Source organism: Poromitra crassiceps (assembly GCF_964638095.1).
Source record: "Poromitra crassiceps genome assembly, chromosome: 23".
In the NCBI taxonomy this organism is placed as follows: Eukaryota; Metazoa; Chordata; class Actinopteri; order Beryciformes; family Melamphaidae; genus Poromitra; species Poromitra crassiceps.
In genome coordinates, this window is record NC_139639.1 from 8,132,359 (window position 1) to 8,150,012 (window position 17,654).

The 17,654-nt window shown below is 45.9% G+C and overlaps 2 protein-coding genes across 4 annotated transcripts; both read right to left on the bottom strand.

Annotated features, from left to right (window-relative positions):
- Window positions 1-1,146: 1,146 nt before the first annotated feature.
- Window positions 1,147-1,746, bottom strand: arl14 (ADP-ribosylation factor-like 14; the record flags this gene model as incomplete). Its single annotated transcript, XM_083659782.1, has 1 exon — window positions 1,147-1,746. The coding sequence occupies one exon, from the start codon at window positions 1,744-1,746 to the stop codon at window positions 1,147-1,149; it is 600 nt and encodes a 199-aa protein (XP_083515908.1).
- Window positions 1,747-7,026: 5,280 nt separating this feature from the next.
- Window positions 7,027-17,052, bottom strand: ppm1la (protein phosphatase, Mg2+/Mn2+ dependent, 1La; the record flags this gene model as incomplete). Of its 3 annotated transcripts, none has more annotated exons than XM_083659097.1 (4): window positions 7,027-7,825; window positions 8,690-8,851; window positions 12,324-12,498; window positions 16,723-17,052. In XM_083659097.1, the coding sequence occupies 4 exons, from the start codon at window positions 17,050-17,052 to the stop codon at window positions 7,479-7,481; spliced, it is 1,014 nt and encodes a 337-aa protein (XP_083515223.1). In that variant the 3' UTR covers window positions 7,027-7,478. The 3 variants fall into 3 exon arrangements, with proteins under 3 accessions (XP_083515223.1, XP_083515222.1, XP_083515221.1); XM_083659096.1 differs by having other exon boundaries at window positions 16,654-17,052; XM_083659095.1 differs by having other exon boundaries at window positions 12,300-12,498; window positions 16,654-17,052.
- Window positions 17,053-17,654: the final 602 nt, after the last annotated feature.

Sequence of the window (17,654 nt, forward strand, 5' to 3'; positions counted from 1 at the left end):
CATGGTCACCCGCAAACTTTCTGGGGTGCTGATTCTGCTGCTTCTCTTCGCCGTGGGCTATTTTGTCCAGAGACTGGTCTGTTCCAGATCCAGGCGACACACCCCACCCCAAGATGGGAACACAACTAATGCCGTGTCACAAGAACCGCTAGTGGGGAGCGTTACATCGACCAGCTTGGCTGACCCAGCTCCAACTGTTGAGTTGCCCACATACGAGGAATGCAAACACCTTCCGACGTATGAAGAGACGGTGCGGGACGGGTGCAGAGGTCGGCCGGAGACTCACACACATCAGGGAGAAGCATGACATGGGCGTCACGGTATAGCAATTTTGGGCCCACGCCATTCCTATAGTCTAAGCGAGGATTTTACCCTTGTTATAGGCTACATGGAGAGCAAAGATAAAGCCAACATTGACTGGAATGTATTTGAAAGCCGTAAAAACAAAAACAAAGGAACGTTCACGACCAATCCCCTCACCAAATTATTTGGACAACATGGACCAAATGCCCATTGTCAGGTATCAGTCTTTGCTCCACTTGTCCATAGTCGATAGCCTATAAGCGAGTTGCAATGTTTAATGGGCTAGATTCAGGTAGTTTGCCGTTTTGGTTTACTGTGAACACCCACATGAGAATCGCCGCAGCCGTTTCCAAATCAAGACTTCTATGCACGTTGCCACTGCAATGAGCCATGAGAGCTGTGCCAGTTATTTTGGTGTTTCTAGTTCAGTATCTCGCTGACATTTAAGCTGTAGCAATGAGAGGATTTTATGAATCCAAACATGGAATTAATGATGTTGATGATTGCTAATAGATAATGTGTCTGCTGTCTGATAGTGAGTTTTGACCTCAGTATAACTGCTTATTTGATCTCTATTCAAGGTTGTTTATTTTGGTGTGATGATATTATCCTTCTAAAATGGATAGCCTTTTTCGTAAGAAATTTTGCGCACATTACGCACAAGGCTCATGCGTAAAATGTGCATACTGCACTGAAAAACTAAAACACTGAAAACTCTTCTGGTGTAAACATCGTTTAATACAGTTGTGCAAACAGCTTAGATTTTGAACAAAGTTATTTGAAATGCATTTGAAGATGTTTCCAACTATCAATTTCCATAATAAAACGCCAGCCAGTTCTACTCTAAACTATGACTGACTTGGACCTGAGATAGTGGACTGTCTCCCTGATATTCTCTTTCGTTTTTGATGGCAGTTTGAGCATGTGGGCCACCCGTCTGAAGCCTTCTTCAACCCCAAAGCCCGTCGATGCTGAACAAGGCTGAACGAACCAATCCCGGTCTGCACAGCGCGCCCTGAGGTTAAACCGTTCCGTTATATCCGTGACCGTCAACGCTCCACTGACGTCCTGTTTGTTGGCGAGGACGACCAGCGGCCGTCCCTTCAGAAGATCACTCTTCAGGGTGTTCTCCAGCTCCCGACGGGCCTCCTCTAGGCGCTGCGTATCGGAGCTGTCCACAACGAACACCACGGCCGCTGTGTCCTCGTGGAAACTCCTCCAGTACTGCCGCATCTTCCCCTGGCCGCCGACGTCCCACACGGTCAGCGAGAAGTCCCGCCTGTTCCTTCTCGCCTCGATCATTTCCACATTAAAGCCGATGGTAGGCACGGTGCTAACGCACGCGTTGTATTTCAGTTTGTAGAGGAGGGTGGACTTGCCGGCGTTGTCCAGGCCCAGGAGGAGAACCCGCGCGTCCTGCTGCCTTGATCCCTGCTGACCCATGGCGATGTGGAGCGACACCCGAGAGGACAGTCATCTGAAGTGGGATAGCTACTCCCATTCTTCTCATGGTGCTTATGTTTACCTAGTGCGTTACCCGGAGCTACTAGATAACCTATTGCACACGACTATAAACCCTGCGCCCGCCGATAAGGCAACAGAACAAGGGGCCAAAGTTTAGGATGTCCCAAATGTGTCAGAGCCTGAGTGGTGCATTGTTACACAGTCCAGGCCCCTCTTAACTTCAAATTGGTTATATAGCCTATAGGGCAGCTATGGCCATGAACTATAATTCATGTAATGTGCAACTCTCAATAGTTTCTATGGGTGCTGAATCCTCCAAAACATGTCACAGAAAGGAATTAATCCAGGACAGTTCTCCAATAACTTTTTAAACATGTTGTAAAACATTTTGAAAAAGTTATTGGAGTGCTGTCCTGGATTAATTCCTTTCTGTAAAAAAAAAATGAAAATAATCCTCATTAAGTAAAAACAGGGGTGTATTGAAGGCTAAAGGAAGCGTGTGCGTGGCGTCTGGTAAACATGTTTACCTGTAGTGTCATGTGTTAGGCTAATCATTGCCTCAAAATCCAATCTAAACCAGTTTGAAGAATTTTAATCACTTCATTGACATGACGATCATTACAGTTCAGGAACAGAGGCTGCCATTTCCTTGTACAGTATGTAAATGGTAGTCAGTGGTGACAATCACAATGAGTAACAGGCTTCACCGGTCAAAGAAAGAAATGATTTGTCCTCGCTCGCTCGCAGTGGCCTATTGGCCTCCTCTCTCTGAATGATAAAGGAGATACAGCAGAGTACGAGATACAGACAGTTGAGTTAGCTTACATGTTACATCTTCAGAAATGTTAGAGTGAAAGGTCTCAGGTCTGACCCTCAGCCCTCAGCATCACCGCCAATAGCCAAACAAACCTCCTTAACATTTCCAAAGCTTGCCAAAAACAAAACAAAACAAGGAGCAATAAACCCCTCGGAAATAAAGATAGGCAGACTTCAGTTAAGACTATTGAGAGTCTGGACAGTGAGAGGTAGAGGCCTAAAAATAAGTTGTGCTAAAGACCTCGGAGGACATAAGCCAGACAACTAACAGAAATCGGTGTCACTTTACATTACAACTCTGCAACAACATGGGAATGGGGGGGGGGGGGGTAATAAAGGGGGGTAAGTAATAGTTAGGTAATACCATGTTATTACCAAAGTGATAGGTATTAACAATGGGTGTAGATCTGGGTAATTAGACTGAAATGTAATAGGCTAACAGGGCCAGGGTATAAATAAATTAATGGGGAAACACATTTAAAGGTGGCAACGAGGTTAGATTAAACCAAACATCTAGAGACGATATGGATCACCTGGAAACACCTCCCAGCTTGTAGAAATCTATACCAAGCCCGATAGCGACCCGCCAGTGTTCATATTACCAGCTATTACCTGCTATTATTACTTCCATGGTATTACCTCATTATTACCTCTTTATTATGCCACTATTGCTATTACCCACACTCCCCCCAGGCCTAATGTAAAGTGCTACCCCAAATATATCTATATATAGATATCTATATATATCTATAAATATATCTATATATAGATATATAGATTAGAAAACATTTCATGAATGATCTGTATCCTATATTTAGATCAACCTAAAGGGTAAATTGTATTCTGCAAATAAAAACGAGGGGATTATATTCAGGTGGGTTTACACTCCACCACATCCCTGAGTCTATGACCACTTCACCATGTTGCTGTAAGGAACATTTCTTCACCTTGAAATCTTTCCAAATGAGGTCTCTGGTTCTGTTTACAAAGCACACACTGCATGTGGTCGAGCAGCTGACCCCAAATAACACGAGTTTGCCCATAATACACTCAATAACCTCATGCTCAGCACCTGCATTTTGGACCTTTCATTCTTCAAAACGCCTCGTAGTCCAGTCAAAACGCAATGTCTCAGTGCACATGAATAGACAAAATAGCTCAATCTCATCATTGTTTCCAAAGAAAACACATTGGCACTCTTTAGCTGAATCAGCTGGGTTCCTCTGATATGTTGGCTCCGCCTTCTCTCATGCACCAACAACAAATCAATGTCTCTTTAAACAGACTGAGTCTAAATCAATCAATTACAGTGATCAGTCCGATCAACTCGTCCATAGAATAAATCCGCCTTGGTGATCCCTCACGCTGCAGTGTGAACGCGCCCTGAGGCGCAGCTCGGCGCAGCAGGGACCCAAATCAGCGGTGTCTTTCTTGCTCGGGTCGCCATCAGGTCCAAGGGTCTTGGAGGACGCACACTCGTCCCGTCCCGGTGCATCCAGACACAGGGAGCTTGGCTTTTCGCGAAGGTAGACTCGTTCGCATATATAAGGCATATATGGCTCTATTCTATCAGGATCTGGTCCATTGCGCTCTCGGCTTCATCCACACGCCGCCGGTCGGGTTATCCATCACGTACACCAGTCCTCCGGTGTCACGGCATCTATGGTGCCAGCAGGAATGGGGTCTTGTCTTCTCCAGTGCGCTGCCCGCAGTGTGCGCAAAGGCCGACTGACTGGTCACTTTCTTCTGAAAGCGGATAGGGGAGGCAGGTGAAGAGGGCGCATTAATTTTCTCGTACATTGAAGTACGTCTGTCCGGTGCGCTAAGGTGCTGGAAAAGCACCCGCGCTTCTATGGAGGATTTGGAGCCGTGTTGTCCCATTGTTTGCGATCTCAATCCGAATAGCCTGTGCGTAAAGGATCCGAGTGTGAAACAAGTGTAACCAAGTGTAAAACAGTCAGTACGTGTGTATGTCAACACGTCCTTCTACTGGAGCGCTACGTGCGCCCTTATCTGACTTATAAAGTGCCAAAAAATCCTATAGTGTTAAACAGTTCCCGTAAAGCCAAGACTGAGTGACGCACTTGGCTGAGTCACAGACAGTTTGGCGTTGCAACACTGACCGGCATTTGGAACTGTCCCCCAGTGCAGTCGATGTATTCGCCTACAATGTCCGTGGGGTGCTATTCTGAGGCGCTCCACCTGGCACGGACCATCACTAGCGCGCCCCCGGCTGTGGGCCCGGGCGCGCCAGCCTGCAGCGGTGTTGGGTTGCCTTGCACTTACGGCGCGGATAACTATTTGTGGTCCAGGCACCCATCCCAGAAGCACTCGACTCGAAGACGTCACGGGCATTTTTTTTTCTTGTTCTCTTGCCGTAAACCGTAAACAAACTCACGGCAGCGCGGCGCTCAGTGATTGTTGCTCACAGGTTATCGGTCATCACGTGGGCAGTTGGGCGACCAGGCAAATGCCATCTCCGTGAAGTGAGCAACAATCTCCCACAAGTTGGCTTCCGGTTTAGCGATTTTAACCCTAAACAAACCCTAACCCTAAAACAACCTATAACCCAAAAATTGTTGCTAGCTTTATCCTGTCTAGCCAACATGTGGGTGGGACTCACAGAGAATGAATGATCCGCTTTCCCCTTCCTCAACATCGAGCGTTGATGTGCCCTTGAGCAAAGCATTTAACACCCAGCTCACCAGGCTACAGGTGCTCAAGACTACTGCATCCTCCAGGTGTGAATGTGAAGCTGTAGTGATGTGGATAAATACATAATAGCCTACCAATAAAAAATAAAGGCAACAATAACATTGGCATTATACAGTCTATGACTACAATAATTATGATTTGGAAATTGAACATAATCTAAGTTATAGCAGCTCTGAACATGACCATTGAGATAGAGAAGATTGTGTGTTTGGCAATGGTTCAAGGCTATACTTGGTTCGACATAGAAACCCATAAGGTCTGTCATATTATGAGTATGCAATGCTGTGCCAGTTATACAACATCTGAACTCAACTAAAAGTCAAATTTAATGGGCAGACACATAGCTACAAGATGATAAATACAGATGTCAACATATCAAGAGGAGAGAAATGCATTTCACATGAATTTTAATACTGATAGTTTTCATACATATTTTTTTTTTACACTGTGTTTGGCAAAGTAACTTACACACTGAGCATCAACTCAACATCAGTGAAGTTCATAGCATATGCATGGATGGACTGATTCTCAAGTTAAAGTGATGGGTATATATATATTTTTTAATTGTAAACCGATGCTCATGTACAGAAAGACAACGACAAACAACTGAATATGTATGAAGAAGATATTGATTTGGCAACGAGCCTGACGCATAAAAAACTCAACAATAAATAAGGCATTAAGGTAACTTTGTGAAATAAAAAAAGGCTTGTTGTCGCTTTCTCTCAATTCAACCGATGCAAAGATCATGGAACACAGTGGCAGTTGAACTTAAAACAGCAGTTAATCAAGTATGGTCTACCATGACTTTCCTTATTAATGGAACATTGCTGTCCATGACTCCAGCTGCAATCCTTCATAAGCGCATATCATATTTCTAGCTAGTAGCATTCCTGTTGCGACTGTACAGTACATGATGTGTCGTCTTTTTTTTCCTCAGTGTTCTCATAGCGGAGGTGTGTGAGCCACCGGTCTTGTTGCACCTCCTGTTGCGTGTGTGTGTGCTCACCAGGTCAAAGGTCAAACGCCAGCGTCCCACGGATACACATGCACTTTGTTCATGAACATGGAGAAGCCAAAGCACATGCCCTGATACAGATGGCGTACAACCACTGTTATTAATGCCCCAGAAGACTGCGTTACTCAGAGGTGGGGGGGGAGGATGGGGGTGCTAAAACAGGGTTTACATACAACTGTCTTCTATTACTGAGGGTATACCGTGTCTACATTGGCTGATGCATAATAACTTGTCATTCCAAAAAAATAAGTCTCAAAAGTGCATTGTTTGTTTTTCTGAACTCTGTGTGTGTGTGTGTGTGTGTGTGTGTGTGTGTGTGTGTGTGTGTGTGTGTGTGTGTGTGTGTGTGTGTGTGTGTGTGCGTGTGTGTGCGTGTGTGTGTGTGTGTTATGCTGAATAAAGATATAGATCCTCTGGATAGACCCTTCTCACGGGGGCCATTTTGTGTCGAAATCGCAGGGTAAACACAGGTGCAGGCAAAACACTAATGAGGGTTTCCAACTTCCAATCATGGAAATTGGAAACCCTCATTAGTGTTTTGCTTGCACCTGTGTTTACCCTGCCATTACGACACAAAATGGCCCCCGTGAGAAGGGTCTATCCCCTCCCCAGATCCTGAGCCGCACCTTTTATGCGCTGGGATGGCCTCACCCTATTGGCTGACGTGCATGCGGTTCCTCTTCCTTGGAACTGAATAGGCAATAGGGGGCCACTAGGTGGCGCTAGTGAGAAATATAACAAATGAAACAGACGCACATTTGAGAGCATGGTGAAAACGCAGCATGCTGGCCGGTGCTCTCACAGGGAGTCTCAGGCAGGCACTGGGTTTTTTGTTGTTTTGCCTTTGCAGCAGCGCCCTCCAGTGGAGCCGCACCACGTGTGCATGCAGAGTAAACAGTAGTAAATCGATCACAGTCGAACGTGTGCTGGTTAAGAGAAATCCCCTTTGATGATAAAGGAGAGGTGTTTGGCGTCTGTTCAGACTGTACGTGTCTGAACTCGATGTATTTTAATGCGTTTATCATTCTCAAAGCAGATGGACATGGGATTTTGCATTTGTGTTTTAATGCCTGTATTTCAATTTCGTAATGTTCGAACAAAACAAAGCCCTCACCTGCGTGCGTGTCATAAGAGAGAACTCAAGTGTTCAGTCTTCCTCTGTTTACTTGTGGCTTCCGCCGGCTCTGTTCTTGAACTTCACCACCATGACGGTGATGTTGTCGGGGCAGCCGCGGTAGAAGGACTGGAGGACGATGCTCTTGGCGCCGTAGTGCGGCTCGTCCAGACGCTCGCGGACGAAGCGCACCGCCTCCTCGTTGCTGAAGGCGTCCCACAGGCCGTCCGACGCCAGGATCATGAACTCGGGCTGGAGCTTGTCCAGGTCGAAGGTCATGATGTCGGGGTCGGGGATGACCACGTTGAGGTTTTTCAGCGGGTAGTCGCCCAGAGAGCGGGACATGGCCAGGATCCCCTGCACTCTCCAGGATCCGTTGAAACTGATGAAGCCACCTGGTAGAGTGGAGAGGTCAGAGGTCATATGGTCGTTTCTATTTGTGGCCATAGAACTCAGGCGATATTTAGTAGAAACAAAAAGACTCATAGAACTCAGGCGATATTTAGTAGAAACAAAAAGACTCGGTTTGGCTCACAAATGTACTTAAGCGCAAATTATGCTCGTGCGAAATCGACCGCGCTGACTGCGCCGAGGGGGTCGCCGCAGCTGGGCGTCCTCTCGGCGCAGCTGGGCGTAGGTGGCGTGCAGCACGTCGAAAATGTCACTCTGCGCCGTCTCGCGCCGTCAACTCTTTGTTGTGAGGAATGAGGAAATGCCATTTCCTCATTTAACGCGCTTGTCCCCCATCTAGCAAAGCCTTCTGCAGGCTCACCGGAATGAGTTTTGAAATGGAGGGACAATAAAATGTTCCCCCACCGACATGATTGCAAGTTCTTGGTAAACGACACGATAACGTTTTGGACGTGTTTTGAACGAGTTACGTTCCAGTATGCACAGTCTCGCTGTCGGCGGCAAGGCTCCAAGTCGTGGCTGCGCAAAACCATGCCGGGCGCTTTAGAATCAATCAGCAAAGCAAAATCAACCACGTGCATGAATGTTGTTGAATCTATTTTTCCACCAAAAGCACTAAATTACCTCTGATATGTTGAATAGAGTTGAGCTAATTTTATAAGTTCACATGAAAGTCAACACTGCGGTGCTGGTATCGATTTTTTTTACACTAAAGTCTGGTGCTGCACTGTATTTAACATAATGCTGTTCCAGAATAGGCCAACAGATGGCAACAAATCCCCAATTTTCAAACACTGCAAAACTACAAGTATATCTATGCTCCATATTGCAATGTTGCCCTCGTGTACCTGCCCTCTTGATCCTCTTGCGCTCTTTCAGCTGGTACGGCTTGTGGTCATGTGACAGGGCGATGGCGTTCCCATCCTTGTCGCACAAGACGCCACGCGAGTCCCCGACGTTGGCCACCGTGAGCTCTCTGTCTGACAGCAGGGCCACCAGACATGTTGTGCCTGGGAGGTGGGAAGAGGAAACTGTTGAGTAGCTTTGACATTTCAGTGAACAACAGATGTGCCAACAGACAGTGTGGGATCAGATCCTGCTGGGTAACCAGCAGCAGGCGAGTGGGGCGTAGCTCATCAGGACAGTTGCAGGTAGTCTAAGCCAGGACATTCAGATTGAGGCTTACAGTAGCACATCCACAAAACGTGATGAAGGGGGAAAAAGTGTATTTGCTGATTAGCTCGAGGCTAAATGACAACAAGGAGGAAACAACAAGTTCTTCTTGGTGGGAGAATGACTTCATTTCAAGATCTTACAGCATTTTTCATCCCTCTTCATATACACATTCTATCTTCATAAACACATTCTATCTTCATATACACATTCTATCTTCATAAACACATTCTATCTTCATATACACATCCTATCTTCATAAACACATCCTAAACCCCCAGGAATGAAGATGCCAACATGGTAACAAGGCTGACAAGCTGCTACTCTGCTCCAATAACGTCTGTCAATAATAACATGTTGTTTTAATGTCCTCTAGTCCCCACTATGATCAATATAGTGACATACAGTACACTATGCATCTAATCCACGCCGCAGCACTGACAGTAAAGCTGGCTGTTAATCCCTCATGTCAATTAAACAGAAGTGTGCCGTTTAGCCGAGAAACAGCAGTGGCCTCGACTTCCAAAAGATGATGTCCAGATGTTTTGGAAGGAAAAGATGATGTCCAGATGTTTTGGAAGGAAAAGATGATGTCCAGATGTTTTGGAAGGAAAAGGCACTACATCAGTGGTGCAAACCGCTAATGGTAGTAAGGTGAGATCATAGTGGCCATGTGGAGTACGGGGAGTTTTCCTAGTGGGCAGAGTGACCCAGTGTAAACATCTCAAACAGCCCCTGGCACACACACACACACACACACACACACACACACACACACACACACACACACACACACACACACACACACACACACACACATGCTAGAGATGTAACGGTATGACAATTTCACATCACGATTATCGTGACCAAAATTATCACGGTTATCGTATTATTCAATTCAAACTTTATTTCAGACACAAGCGCAGGTCCATATAAAAAACAAGACAAGACATAAAATACATAAAAAATGCATTATAAATGCAAATACAACAATAAAATAAATACAAGCCATCATAAAACATAGAGGCTCTTTCTCCAATGTCGCCACAACGGAGAATAAAACCTGGTGTTGCTTAATGCAGGATTGGTTAAGGCCACAATAACCCTGTTCACAGAGGCATCTAATCGACACATAAATCTGTACATGAGATTTCTCAAAAGTGCATTTAGTATTATCACGGTATTCATAAAAAAATGCTGAAAATGTTCAAAAAGTGCTGAGACTCACTGAAATCATTTTACAACGTTTTATATTGAAAACTCAGACCCAAAAAGGATTGATAGACTCACTGAAATCATTTCTCCAAGGCTGCACATTTGCATCTGGGAGACTGTTGCCAACTTTGGTTGATGATGGACAGCATTTACCATGTTGTTCAAAGCACTGTAATCACAGTACCACGGTTTTAATGATAATGAAAATTTGAAACGGTACGGTTATCGTAAGGAATTTTATCACGGTTATAAAACCGGTTATCGTTACATCCCTCACACACACACACACACACACACACACACACACACACACACACACACACACACACACACACACACACACACACACACACACACACACACACACACACACACACACACACACACACACACACACACACACACACACACACACACACACACACACACACACAGTCCTGTGTAAGAGAGAGGTCATAAGTGTATAACCGGTCCATCTGCCTTCCTGTCTTCCATATGCTGAGAGATGTCAGACTGTGTTGTGACTGTTGCCTAACTGCAAATGAAGCAGAAAGTCCCTTGAGGCAGATGCAACCAAAGTACTTGATTTATTCAGTAGCATCAGAAACGCACACATCAATGAACCAATCAGTTCTGTGATTCACTGCATCAATGAACCAATCAGTTCTGTGATTCACTGCATCAATGAACCAATCAGTTCTGTGATTCACTGCATCAATGAACCAATCAGTTCTGTGATTCACTGCAGTAATGAATCAATCAGTTCTGTGATTCACTGCATCAATGAACCAATCAGTTCTGTGATTCACTGCATCAATGAACCAATCAGTTCTGTGATTCACTGCAGTAATGAATCAATCAGTTCTGTGATTCACTGCATCAATGAACCAATCAGTTCTGTGATTCACTGCATCAATGAACCAATCAGTTCTGTGATTCACTGCAGTAATGAATCAGTTGCTGCTTCAAACGTCATCATTCACACAACCTGTCCCGTTACCAAAGCAAGCTCTGAAACAAGTGGTTCACTTCAATAGAAAATACTGTCCGACGTAACATGCCTACTAAAGGGCTCATTATACTCGTGGGGGTGGAGCTCCGCGAGTCTCCGCGAGTCACCGTGTGGACCTTGCGCTGGGGCAGATGCTATTATACTCAGAAAGTGATCAGCCAAGTGATCAGCATGTATAGAGAGCCGCAGGGATGACATATTTTTGTAGTCAGAACGCGGAAGTCCCGAACTTCCTGGTTCTTCACTGTTTCTGTCTATGGGATTTTTGAATGGGTTTTTGCCGCGATGCTTCAAATACGGTCTCTGGGCAACGCAAGATTAATCAAACGCGAACCAGAGTTCAGTCGGATAATCTTCACACATGAGGACCACTTTCATGAGTTTTGTAGCGTAAATGCGAGCCCTAGAAGTAAAAAGCTGGAGCTAAGCTAATCCAGAACTACACACTGGGTGTAGGCTTCCATGTCACGTCAGCACTCAACCTGGACTGTTGTTGATGTGTGCACTGATTACCCCAGGCTGAACGGGGATGAACCAGGTGAGGGAAAGAGAATTTTTGTGTTCGTCCTTTGAGGTGGTGACGTTATTGACGTATATATCCCCATCGACTACACAACAGTGTAGTCTCATTTAGCCGTTTGCTAGCTAGCCGCCCTTTTAACGGCACGTAAAAGCTTCAAAACTCATAAAAGTTGTCCTCGTGTGTGAAGATGATATTACTAAACACTGGTTCGCGTTTGATTAAGCCAGCGTTGCCCAGAGAGATTATTAGAAGCATCGCGCCAAAAACCCATTCAAAACTCCCATAGGCGAAAACAGTGAAGAACCAGGAGTGTTAGCATCGATGATTTCCGGACTCGTTCCTGCGGCTCTCTATTGTACAATGGTAATAGTGAGAACAGCCCGTGAAAAGTCGCAATGAAACGCTATGATGTGCAGTACTGAGTGCGCTTTCACTCTCAAACGACCGTACATCAGCACATGAATGAATCACCGAACTTGTTTTTACTGAATAGCCCCCCCCCCCACACACACACACAGATACCCCCCCCCCCCACACACAGATCTCCCCTCCCTCTTACCTGCTTCGTCGTGATTGGCTGAGAGCTTGTCCAGCATCTCGCGGTCCACAGCCAGGATGCGCTGCTCCAGGATGCTGGCGTACGAGTGAGAGCTCTCTCTCTTCTCTCGCTCAAACGCCTGCAGCTGCTGCTTCAGGGAGTCTGGCAGGTGGGCCTTCACATAGTCAGCTGCTGCCTGTAGGGGGCGACAGTGAGGATTAGACACGGGACAGAGAGAGAGAGAGAGAGACAGAGAGAGAGAGAGACTCAGGGCGATATGGACGAGGTAAAGTACAGAAATGTCCTGGCTGTGCATGAGTTCAGAAATATTACATTTTGGCAGTAGATTCCCTGCCTACCAAAACGAGGGTTGCAGGTTCGAGCCCCCGTGTTGCCTCCGGCTTGGTCGGGGGCATCCATACAGGCACAATTAGCCGTGTCTATCTACTCTGCAGGTGGGAAGCCGGATTAAGGGTATGAGCCCTGGTCGCTGGTCGCTGGGTAAAAAAAAAGATGCGGCTGGCGACTGCACATGTATCGGAGGAAGCATGTGCTGGTCTCCAGGTCTCCTCAATATTATTTATTATTATACTACGATTTCGCTACTTCTTCAAACTACTCCCCCCCCCCTGGTCTGAAGCAGGTGACAGGGGGCGTGTCTGAAGCAGGTGACAGGGGGCGTGGTCTGAAGCAGGTGGCAGGGGGTGTGGTCTGATATGAGTGTTTTCTTCGGATTTACAATGCCTCAATTCTATTCATGCATACATCCATCAAAGCAGTCATCAAGTTGATCATCCGAGACAAATGAGATCCTGTTCCTAACTGACAAGACAAGCACACACACACACACACACACACACACACACACACACACACACTAATCTTAATCTCAAGTCTTTATAACCGAGTCGAAACAAATTCACTCTGAGTTCAGTGTGAGGCTATGAAGAGTGAATGGGACACATTAGACTAACTGATGGCTATTTGAGCTTTAATATGAGATCTACTTACTGACCGGTGGAGGCTGTGCAGCCATTGTGCAGCAAGTTCAGTCATTAATCGTCCCTAATGACCTAATTAAAAAAAAATCTGGCTCCATTAGGTCACCCACAGGGGGCGCTCTTTACACTTCCTGAAAGATTCAGCGTGATCGCACGTAAAATAGCATAGCTGTGGCCGAACACGATTTCTGCTCACTCACTCACACGCAGAGACTTTGCATTATTTTATTATAGGATTCAAACCTGTTCACCGTTCTAGGCCCATTGATTGCGAACCGCGTCATTCGCGGTTCGCGGTCTTAAAGGGATATACACACAAATGCTGCATCAGGTATCAATGGGTTAAATGCAATATTGATGTATTTTCTATGGCACACTAATGTGAATGCCTGTGAAGGGAAACCCCAAAATGGCAAAGTCCTACTTCAACAGGAAGTAGTCTGTGAGTCAAGTTGAAAGAGCAGCAGTGCAGCGTGTTGTTGACTTTTATAATATTGGAACTTTGCTTACTACCGCCGCCACAAACATGACCAAAATAGAGACGTTTGAGAAAATGTCCCGCATATTTCCAGGACTAGAACACACAGCTCCGCCAGAGACAGGCTGCTCTATATCTGTCCATATTTGGTTTGGTGGCTTCACTTCATTTAATGTTATGGGGGCGTGGAGGCCTACAGTTCTGCCAAATAGCATAAAAAATGTGTGAGATAAATCTGTGCTTGGACCTCGACATGCTTTTCCCACAACTTCAATAGCTTTGACCTCGACATGCTTTTCCCCCACAACTTCAATAGCTTTGACCTCGACATGCTTTTCCCCCACAACTTCAACAGCTTTGACACAACTTCAACAGCTTTGTAGCTTTGACAGTCACAGACCTCGACATGCTTTTCCCACAACTTCAATAGCTTTGACAGTCACAGACCTCGACATGCTTTTCCCACAACTTCAACAGCTTTGACACAACTTCAACAGCTTTGACAGTCACATAAAGAAAATAAATAAAATGCTGCCTGATTTCTAGAGTCTCCCATCCCTTTGATGATTGGGGTTTTTGTGGGTGTTTGTTCACTAGCTCACTGAGAGATAGTATCTCAGATAGTATCTCAGATAGTATCTCAGATAGTATCTCAGGAGGGGTCAAGGCAGAGTGTATAAAGAGCCAAAGTCACACCCACTTCCGGGTGAGACACGCGCACCAAGAGATTTCATCCACCATTTATTTTCCCATAGACATTTCGTGAAATGCTTATAAAAATAGTTTTACGTGGTGAAACAAGCGATTCAGCTATATTTAGAAACAGCAGAGACCATAGAACAGGGATACTCAACTTGCTTTGCCCAGGGGCCACTTTCGTGAAATGATAGAAGGCCAGGGGCCAGTTAATAAACAAACAATATACATTTTTCTGTAGCGGATTGTAGGTGTCAGACGGAGATTAGTCTGACAATGTTGTGCACACCGGATAGTTAGTTAGGTTAAGTACATAAGTGCCTGGGTAGCGAGCAGACTATTACAATGACAATGACAATGACAATTTAGCAGCTAAATCATAGATTATTGAAAGATATTCCATATTCCAGACTGAAATGCTATAACAGAAGTGTGAGTATTGGCCAGAATTACATTAAGATTTGGACACTTATTCAGTGGGTATCTTGCATGTTGCGTTCAGGTGCACCGTAAAAAAAATCACTGCCATAGAACATTTCGCTCAGACCCAAACTTAAAAAACAACATTGAAAAAATATATATTTTTAACCTTGCTATTTATTTATTTTGTTACATTTTGGTCTGAGTGAAATGTTCTATGGTCTCTCCTGTTCCTAAATATAGCTGAATCTGCCTCTAGTCTGCTGTGACTCTGCAGACTCTTTGGCCATCAACAGAGAGCCAAAGTCATGCCCTCTTCCAGGTTAGGCACGCGCACCAAGAGATTTCATTTTCAGAGATTTTATTTTCCCATAGACGTTTAGTAAAATGCTTATAAAAATAATTTTACTTGGTCAAACCAAACGATTCAGCTATATTTAGAAACAGGAGAGAGATGAATAAGATGATCCGCTGATTCTAAAGCAGCCAAGGCCTCTTCTCAGCACATCTTTTCTACTTGGTAACATAAACCTTGACATGCTGTAATAGATTACTTTTCTTACTTCAAGACTATCAATGAATAATGTCTCTTTCCCCTTTTACCTCCTGCAATGGCAGACAACTGTGGTGGAAAATGTCCCCAAATATACTGAAAATACAAGATGCACAGCAAGGCAAAGGAACATGTGTGTGTTTTCATCTTTCTCTGGTTGTTTGTATGAGTCTCTTGAGGTTGACTTGTAAACTAAACCTGCCTTCTTACACAGTACTAATGAAGTAATAATGAGAGTGGATGGTCTGAGATGTGTGGAGACAAGCTGAAGGTTGTTCATCGCAGACCTAAGCCGTGTCATTCAGCTGAATGTGCACCGCTCAGCTGGAGCCACTGGGGACAGTGGTGGTGACAGATGGCTCTGCAGGCAGCAGCCATGAGAATCCACTGACCCTTGACAAGGGGAGTGGACCAAAGAAGACAAAACCTTCAGACCCATCACTCAGCACTCCCCCCTCCCCCTCCACACACACACACACACACACACACACACACACACACACACACACACACACACACACACACACACACACACACACACACACACACACACACACACACACACACTCTTTGTGAGCATGCCCAAGTCATCTCCATGACTCGGGTCGGTGTTGAACTGAGGAGGTGTTTACACACAAAAGAAGACAATACTGCAGAGGGGAAGGGCATATTATGTTTCAATGTGGAGTGAATATACCATTCAGCAATGCATTTATGATGCGTTACCTAATGGAATATCACTCCTAAAGAACGCCTACTATAGGGACTTATCTGTGGTACTCAATCGTGAGTTTATAGTGACCTTATTGTACATTTTCTCCTATATCAATAAAATAATTTGCTAGATCTTTTTTATATGGTGGTATAATATGCAGTTTATAGGTTTGCTGCTGTGCAAGGCTCCTTCTCAAATGTATGATCGTGTTTAAGATTTTAGATACTACAGGTCTTTTTGTAAGAGGTGTCACAATATGTTGTGGAGTTGGGACATGTGGATTTACCATTATTTGAATGAAGACTCTCTCCCCTAACGTAACGTTACCTGCTTGGATCCACGTGATGCTGGCAGCAGCAGCACACCTCCACCTATCGCATTGCACCTCCGGCTTGGGAGCAGGTCTGTGCGGTGGTCTGGAGTGGACAGGTGAGACGCGCACTGTGATAATAACGCGGGCCTGCTGTGATATACTAGCCTGTGCTTACCTCTCCGCCGTGCCCGTCAAATATCCCGAACACCGACGGGTGCGTCTTGTTGGCGATGTCGGTGAGCACCTCGAAGCGGTCCTCCATGTGGTCCCGCCGGCCCTGGATGGAGTACACCGCCACGTTGTTGTTCTTGAAGTGCCAGGTCTTGGAGAACTCCGCGTCCAGGATGCTGAGGCCTCCCAGCCGCTCGTTCTGCATCATCTCGGCCACTTTCCCCTTCACCATCTTCACGGCGTCCCGGGAGGACTTGACGATGGTCTTCACCTCGTCGGTGTGAAAGAAATAGCTCCACAGCGCCAGACTGATGCAGAGTAGGAACAATGTCTCCGGCCTGAGGAGAAAATAACGCATGATCCGACCCAGAAGAGACAAGAGCGTCATTGTGTCTCCTATCATCACACGCACCCTCAAACTGCGCTCTGTCTCCCTCTTTCTCCCCGTGCAGCGTGCAGTGATCTCACTCCATCCGCTCAATGAAGGAACAACAAAGGAATCGGTTTGACAGGCAGGGCAGGCAGGCAGCAGGCAAAATGTCTGATAAAAGGTTTATATTTCAGCATTTAAAGGGATCCTCGCAGGCCTACGTACCGTATACAAACCGTATACGGAATGGCAGGCACCAGGCCGAGGAGCGCAGGACAAAAGCGCGCAGGCCACCTTCTTCATCGACTCGGTCCGCTCTCTTGGCGCTGCGATCCCCTGGTCGCTCTCCAAACTGCAAGGCGGTTTAACTGTGATGGTTTTTGGGGAGTAGACGAGAGGAGGAGAGCCACCCCGGGGAGCGGCTGGCTGGCTGTCTGTCTGTCTGGAGGCAACGGGGCCGATAGTCGACGATGTGGCGCTCGGTACAGTGGCCTCCTTTCCTTTCTTTTCCGCTGACCCGGTTTCTTTCTTCCCTGCGAGATCTCCGGTATGTATGCGCCTATTCAGACTCCGTCCCCTGCTCCGCATCAACACCACATTTCTTGGCACACACACACACACACACACACACACAC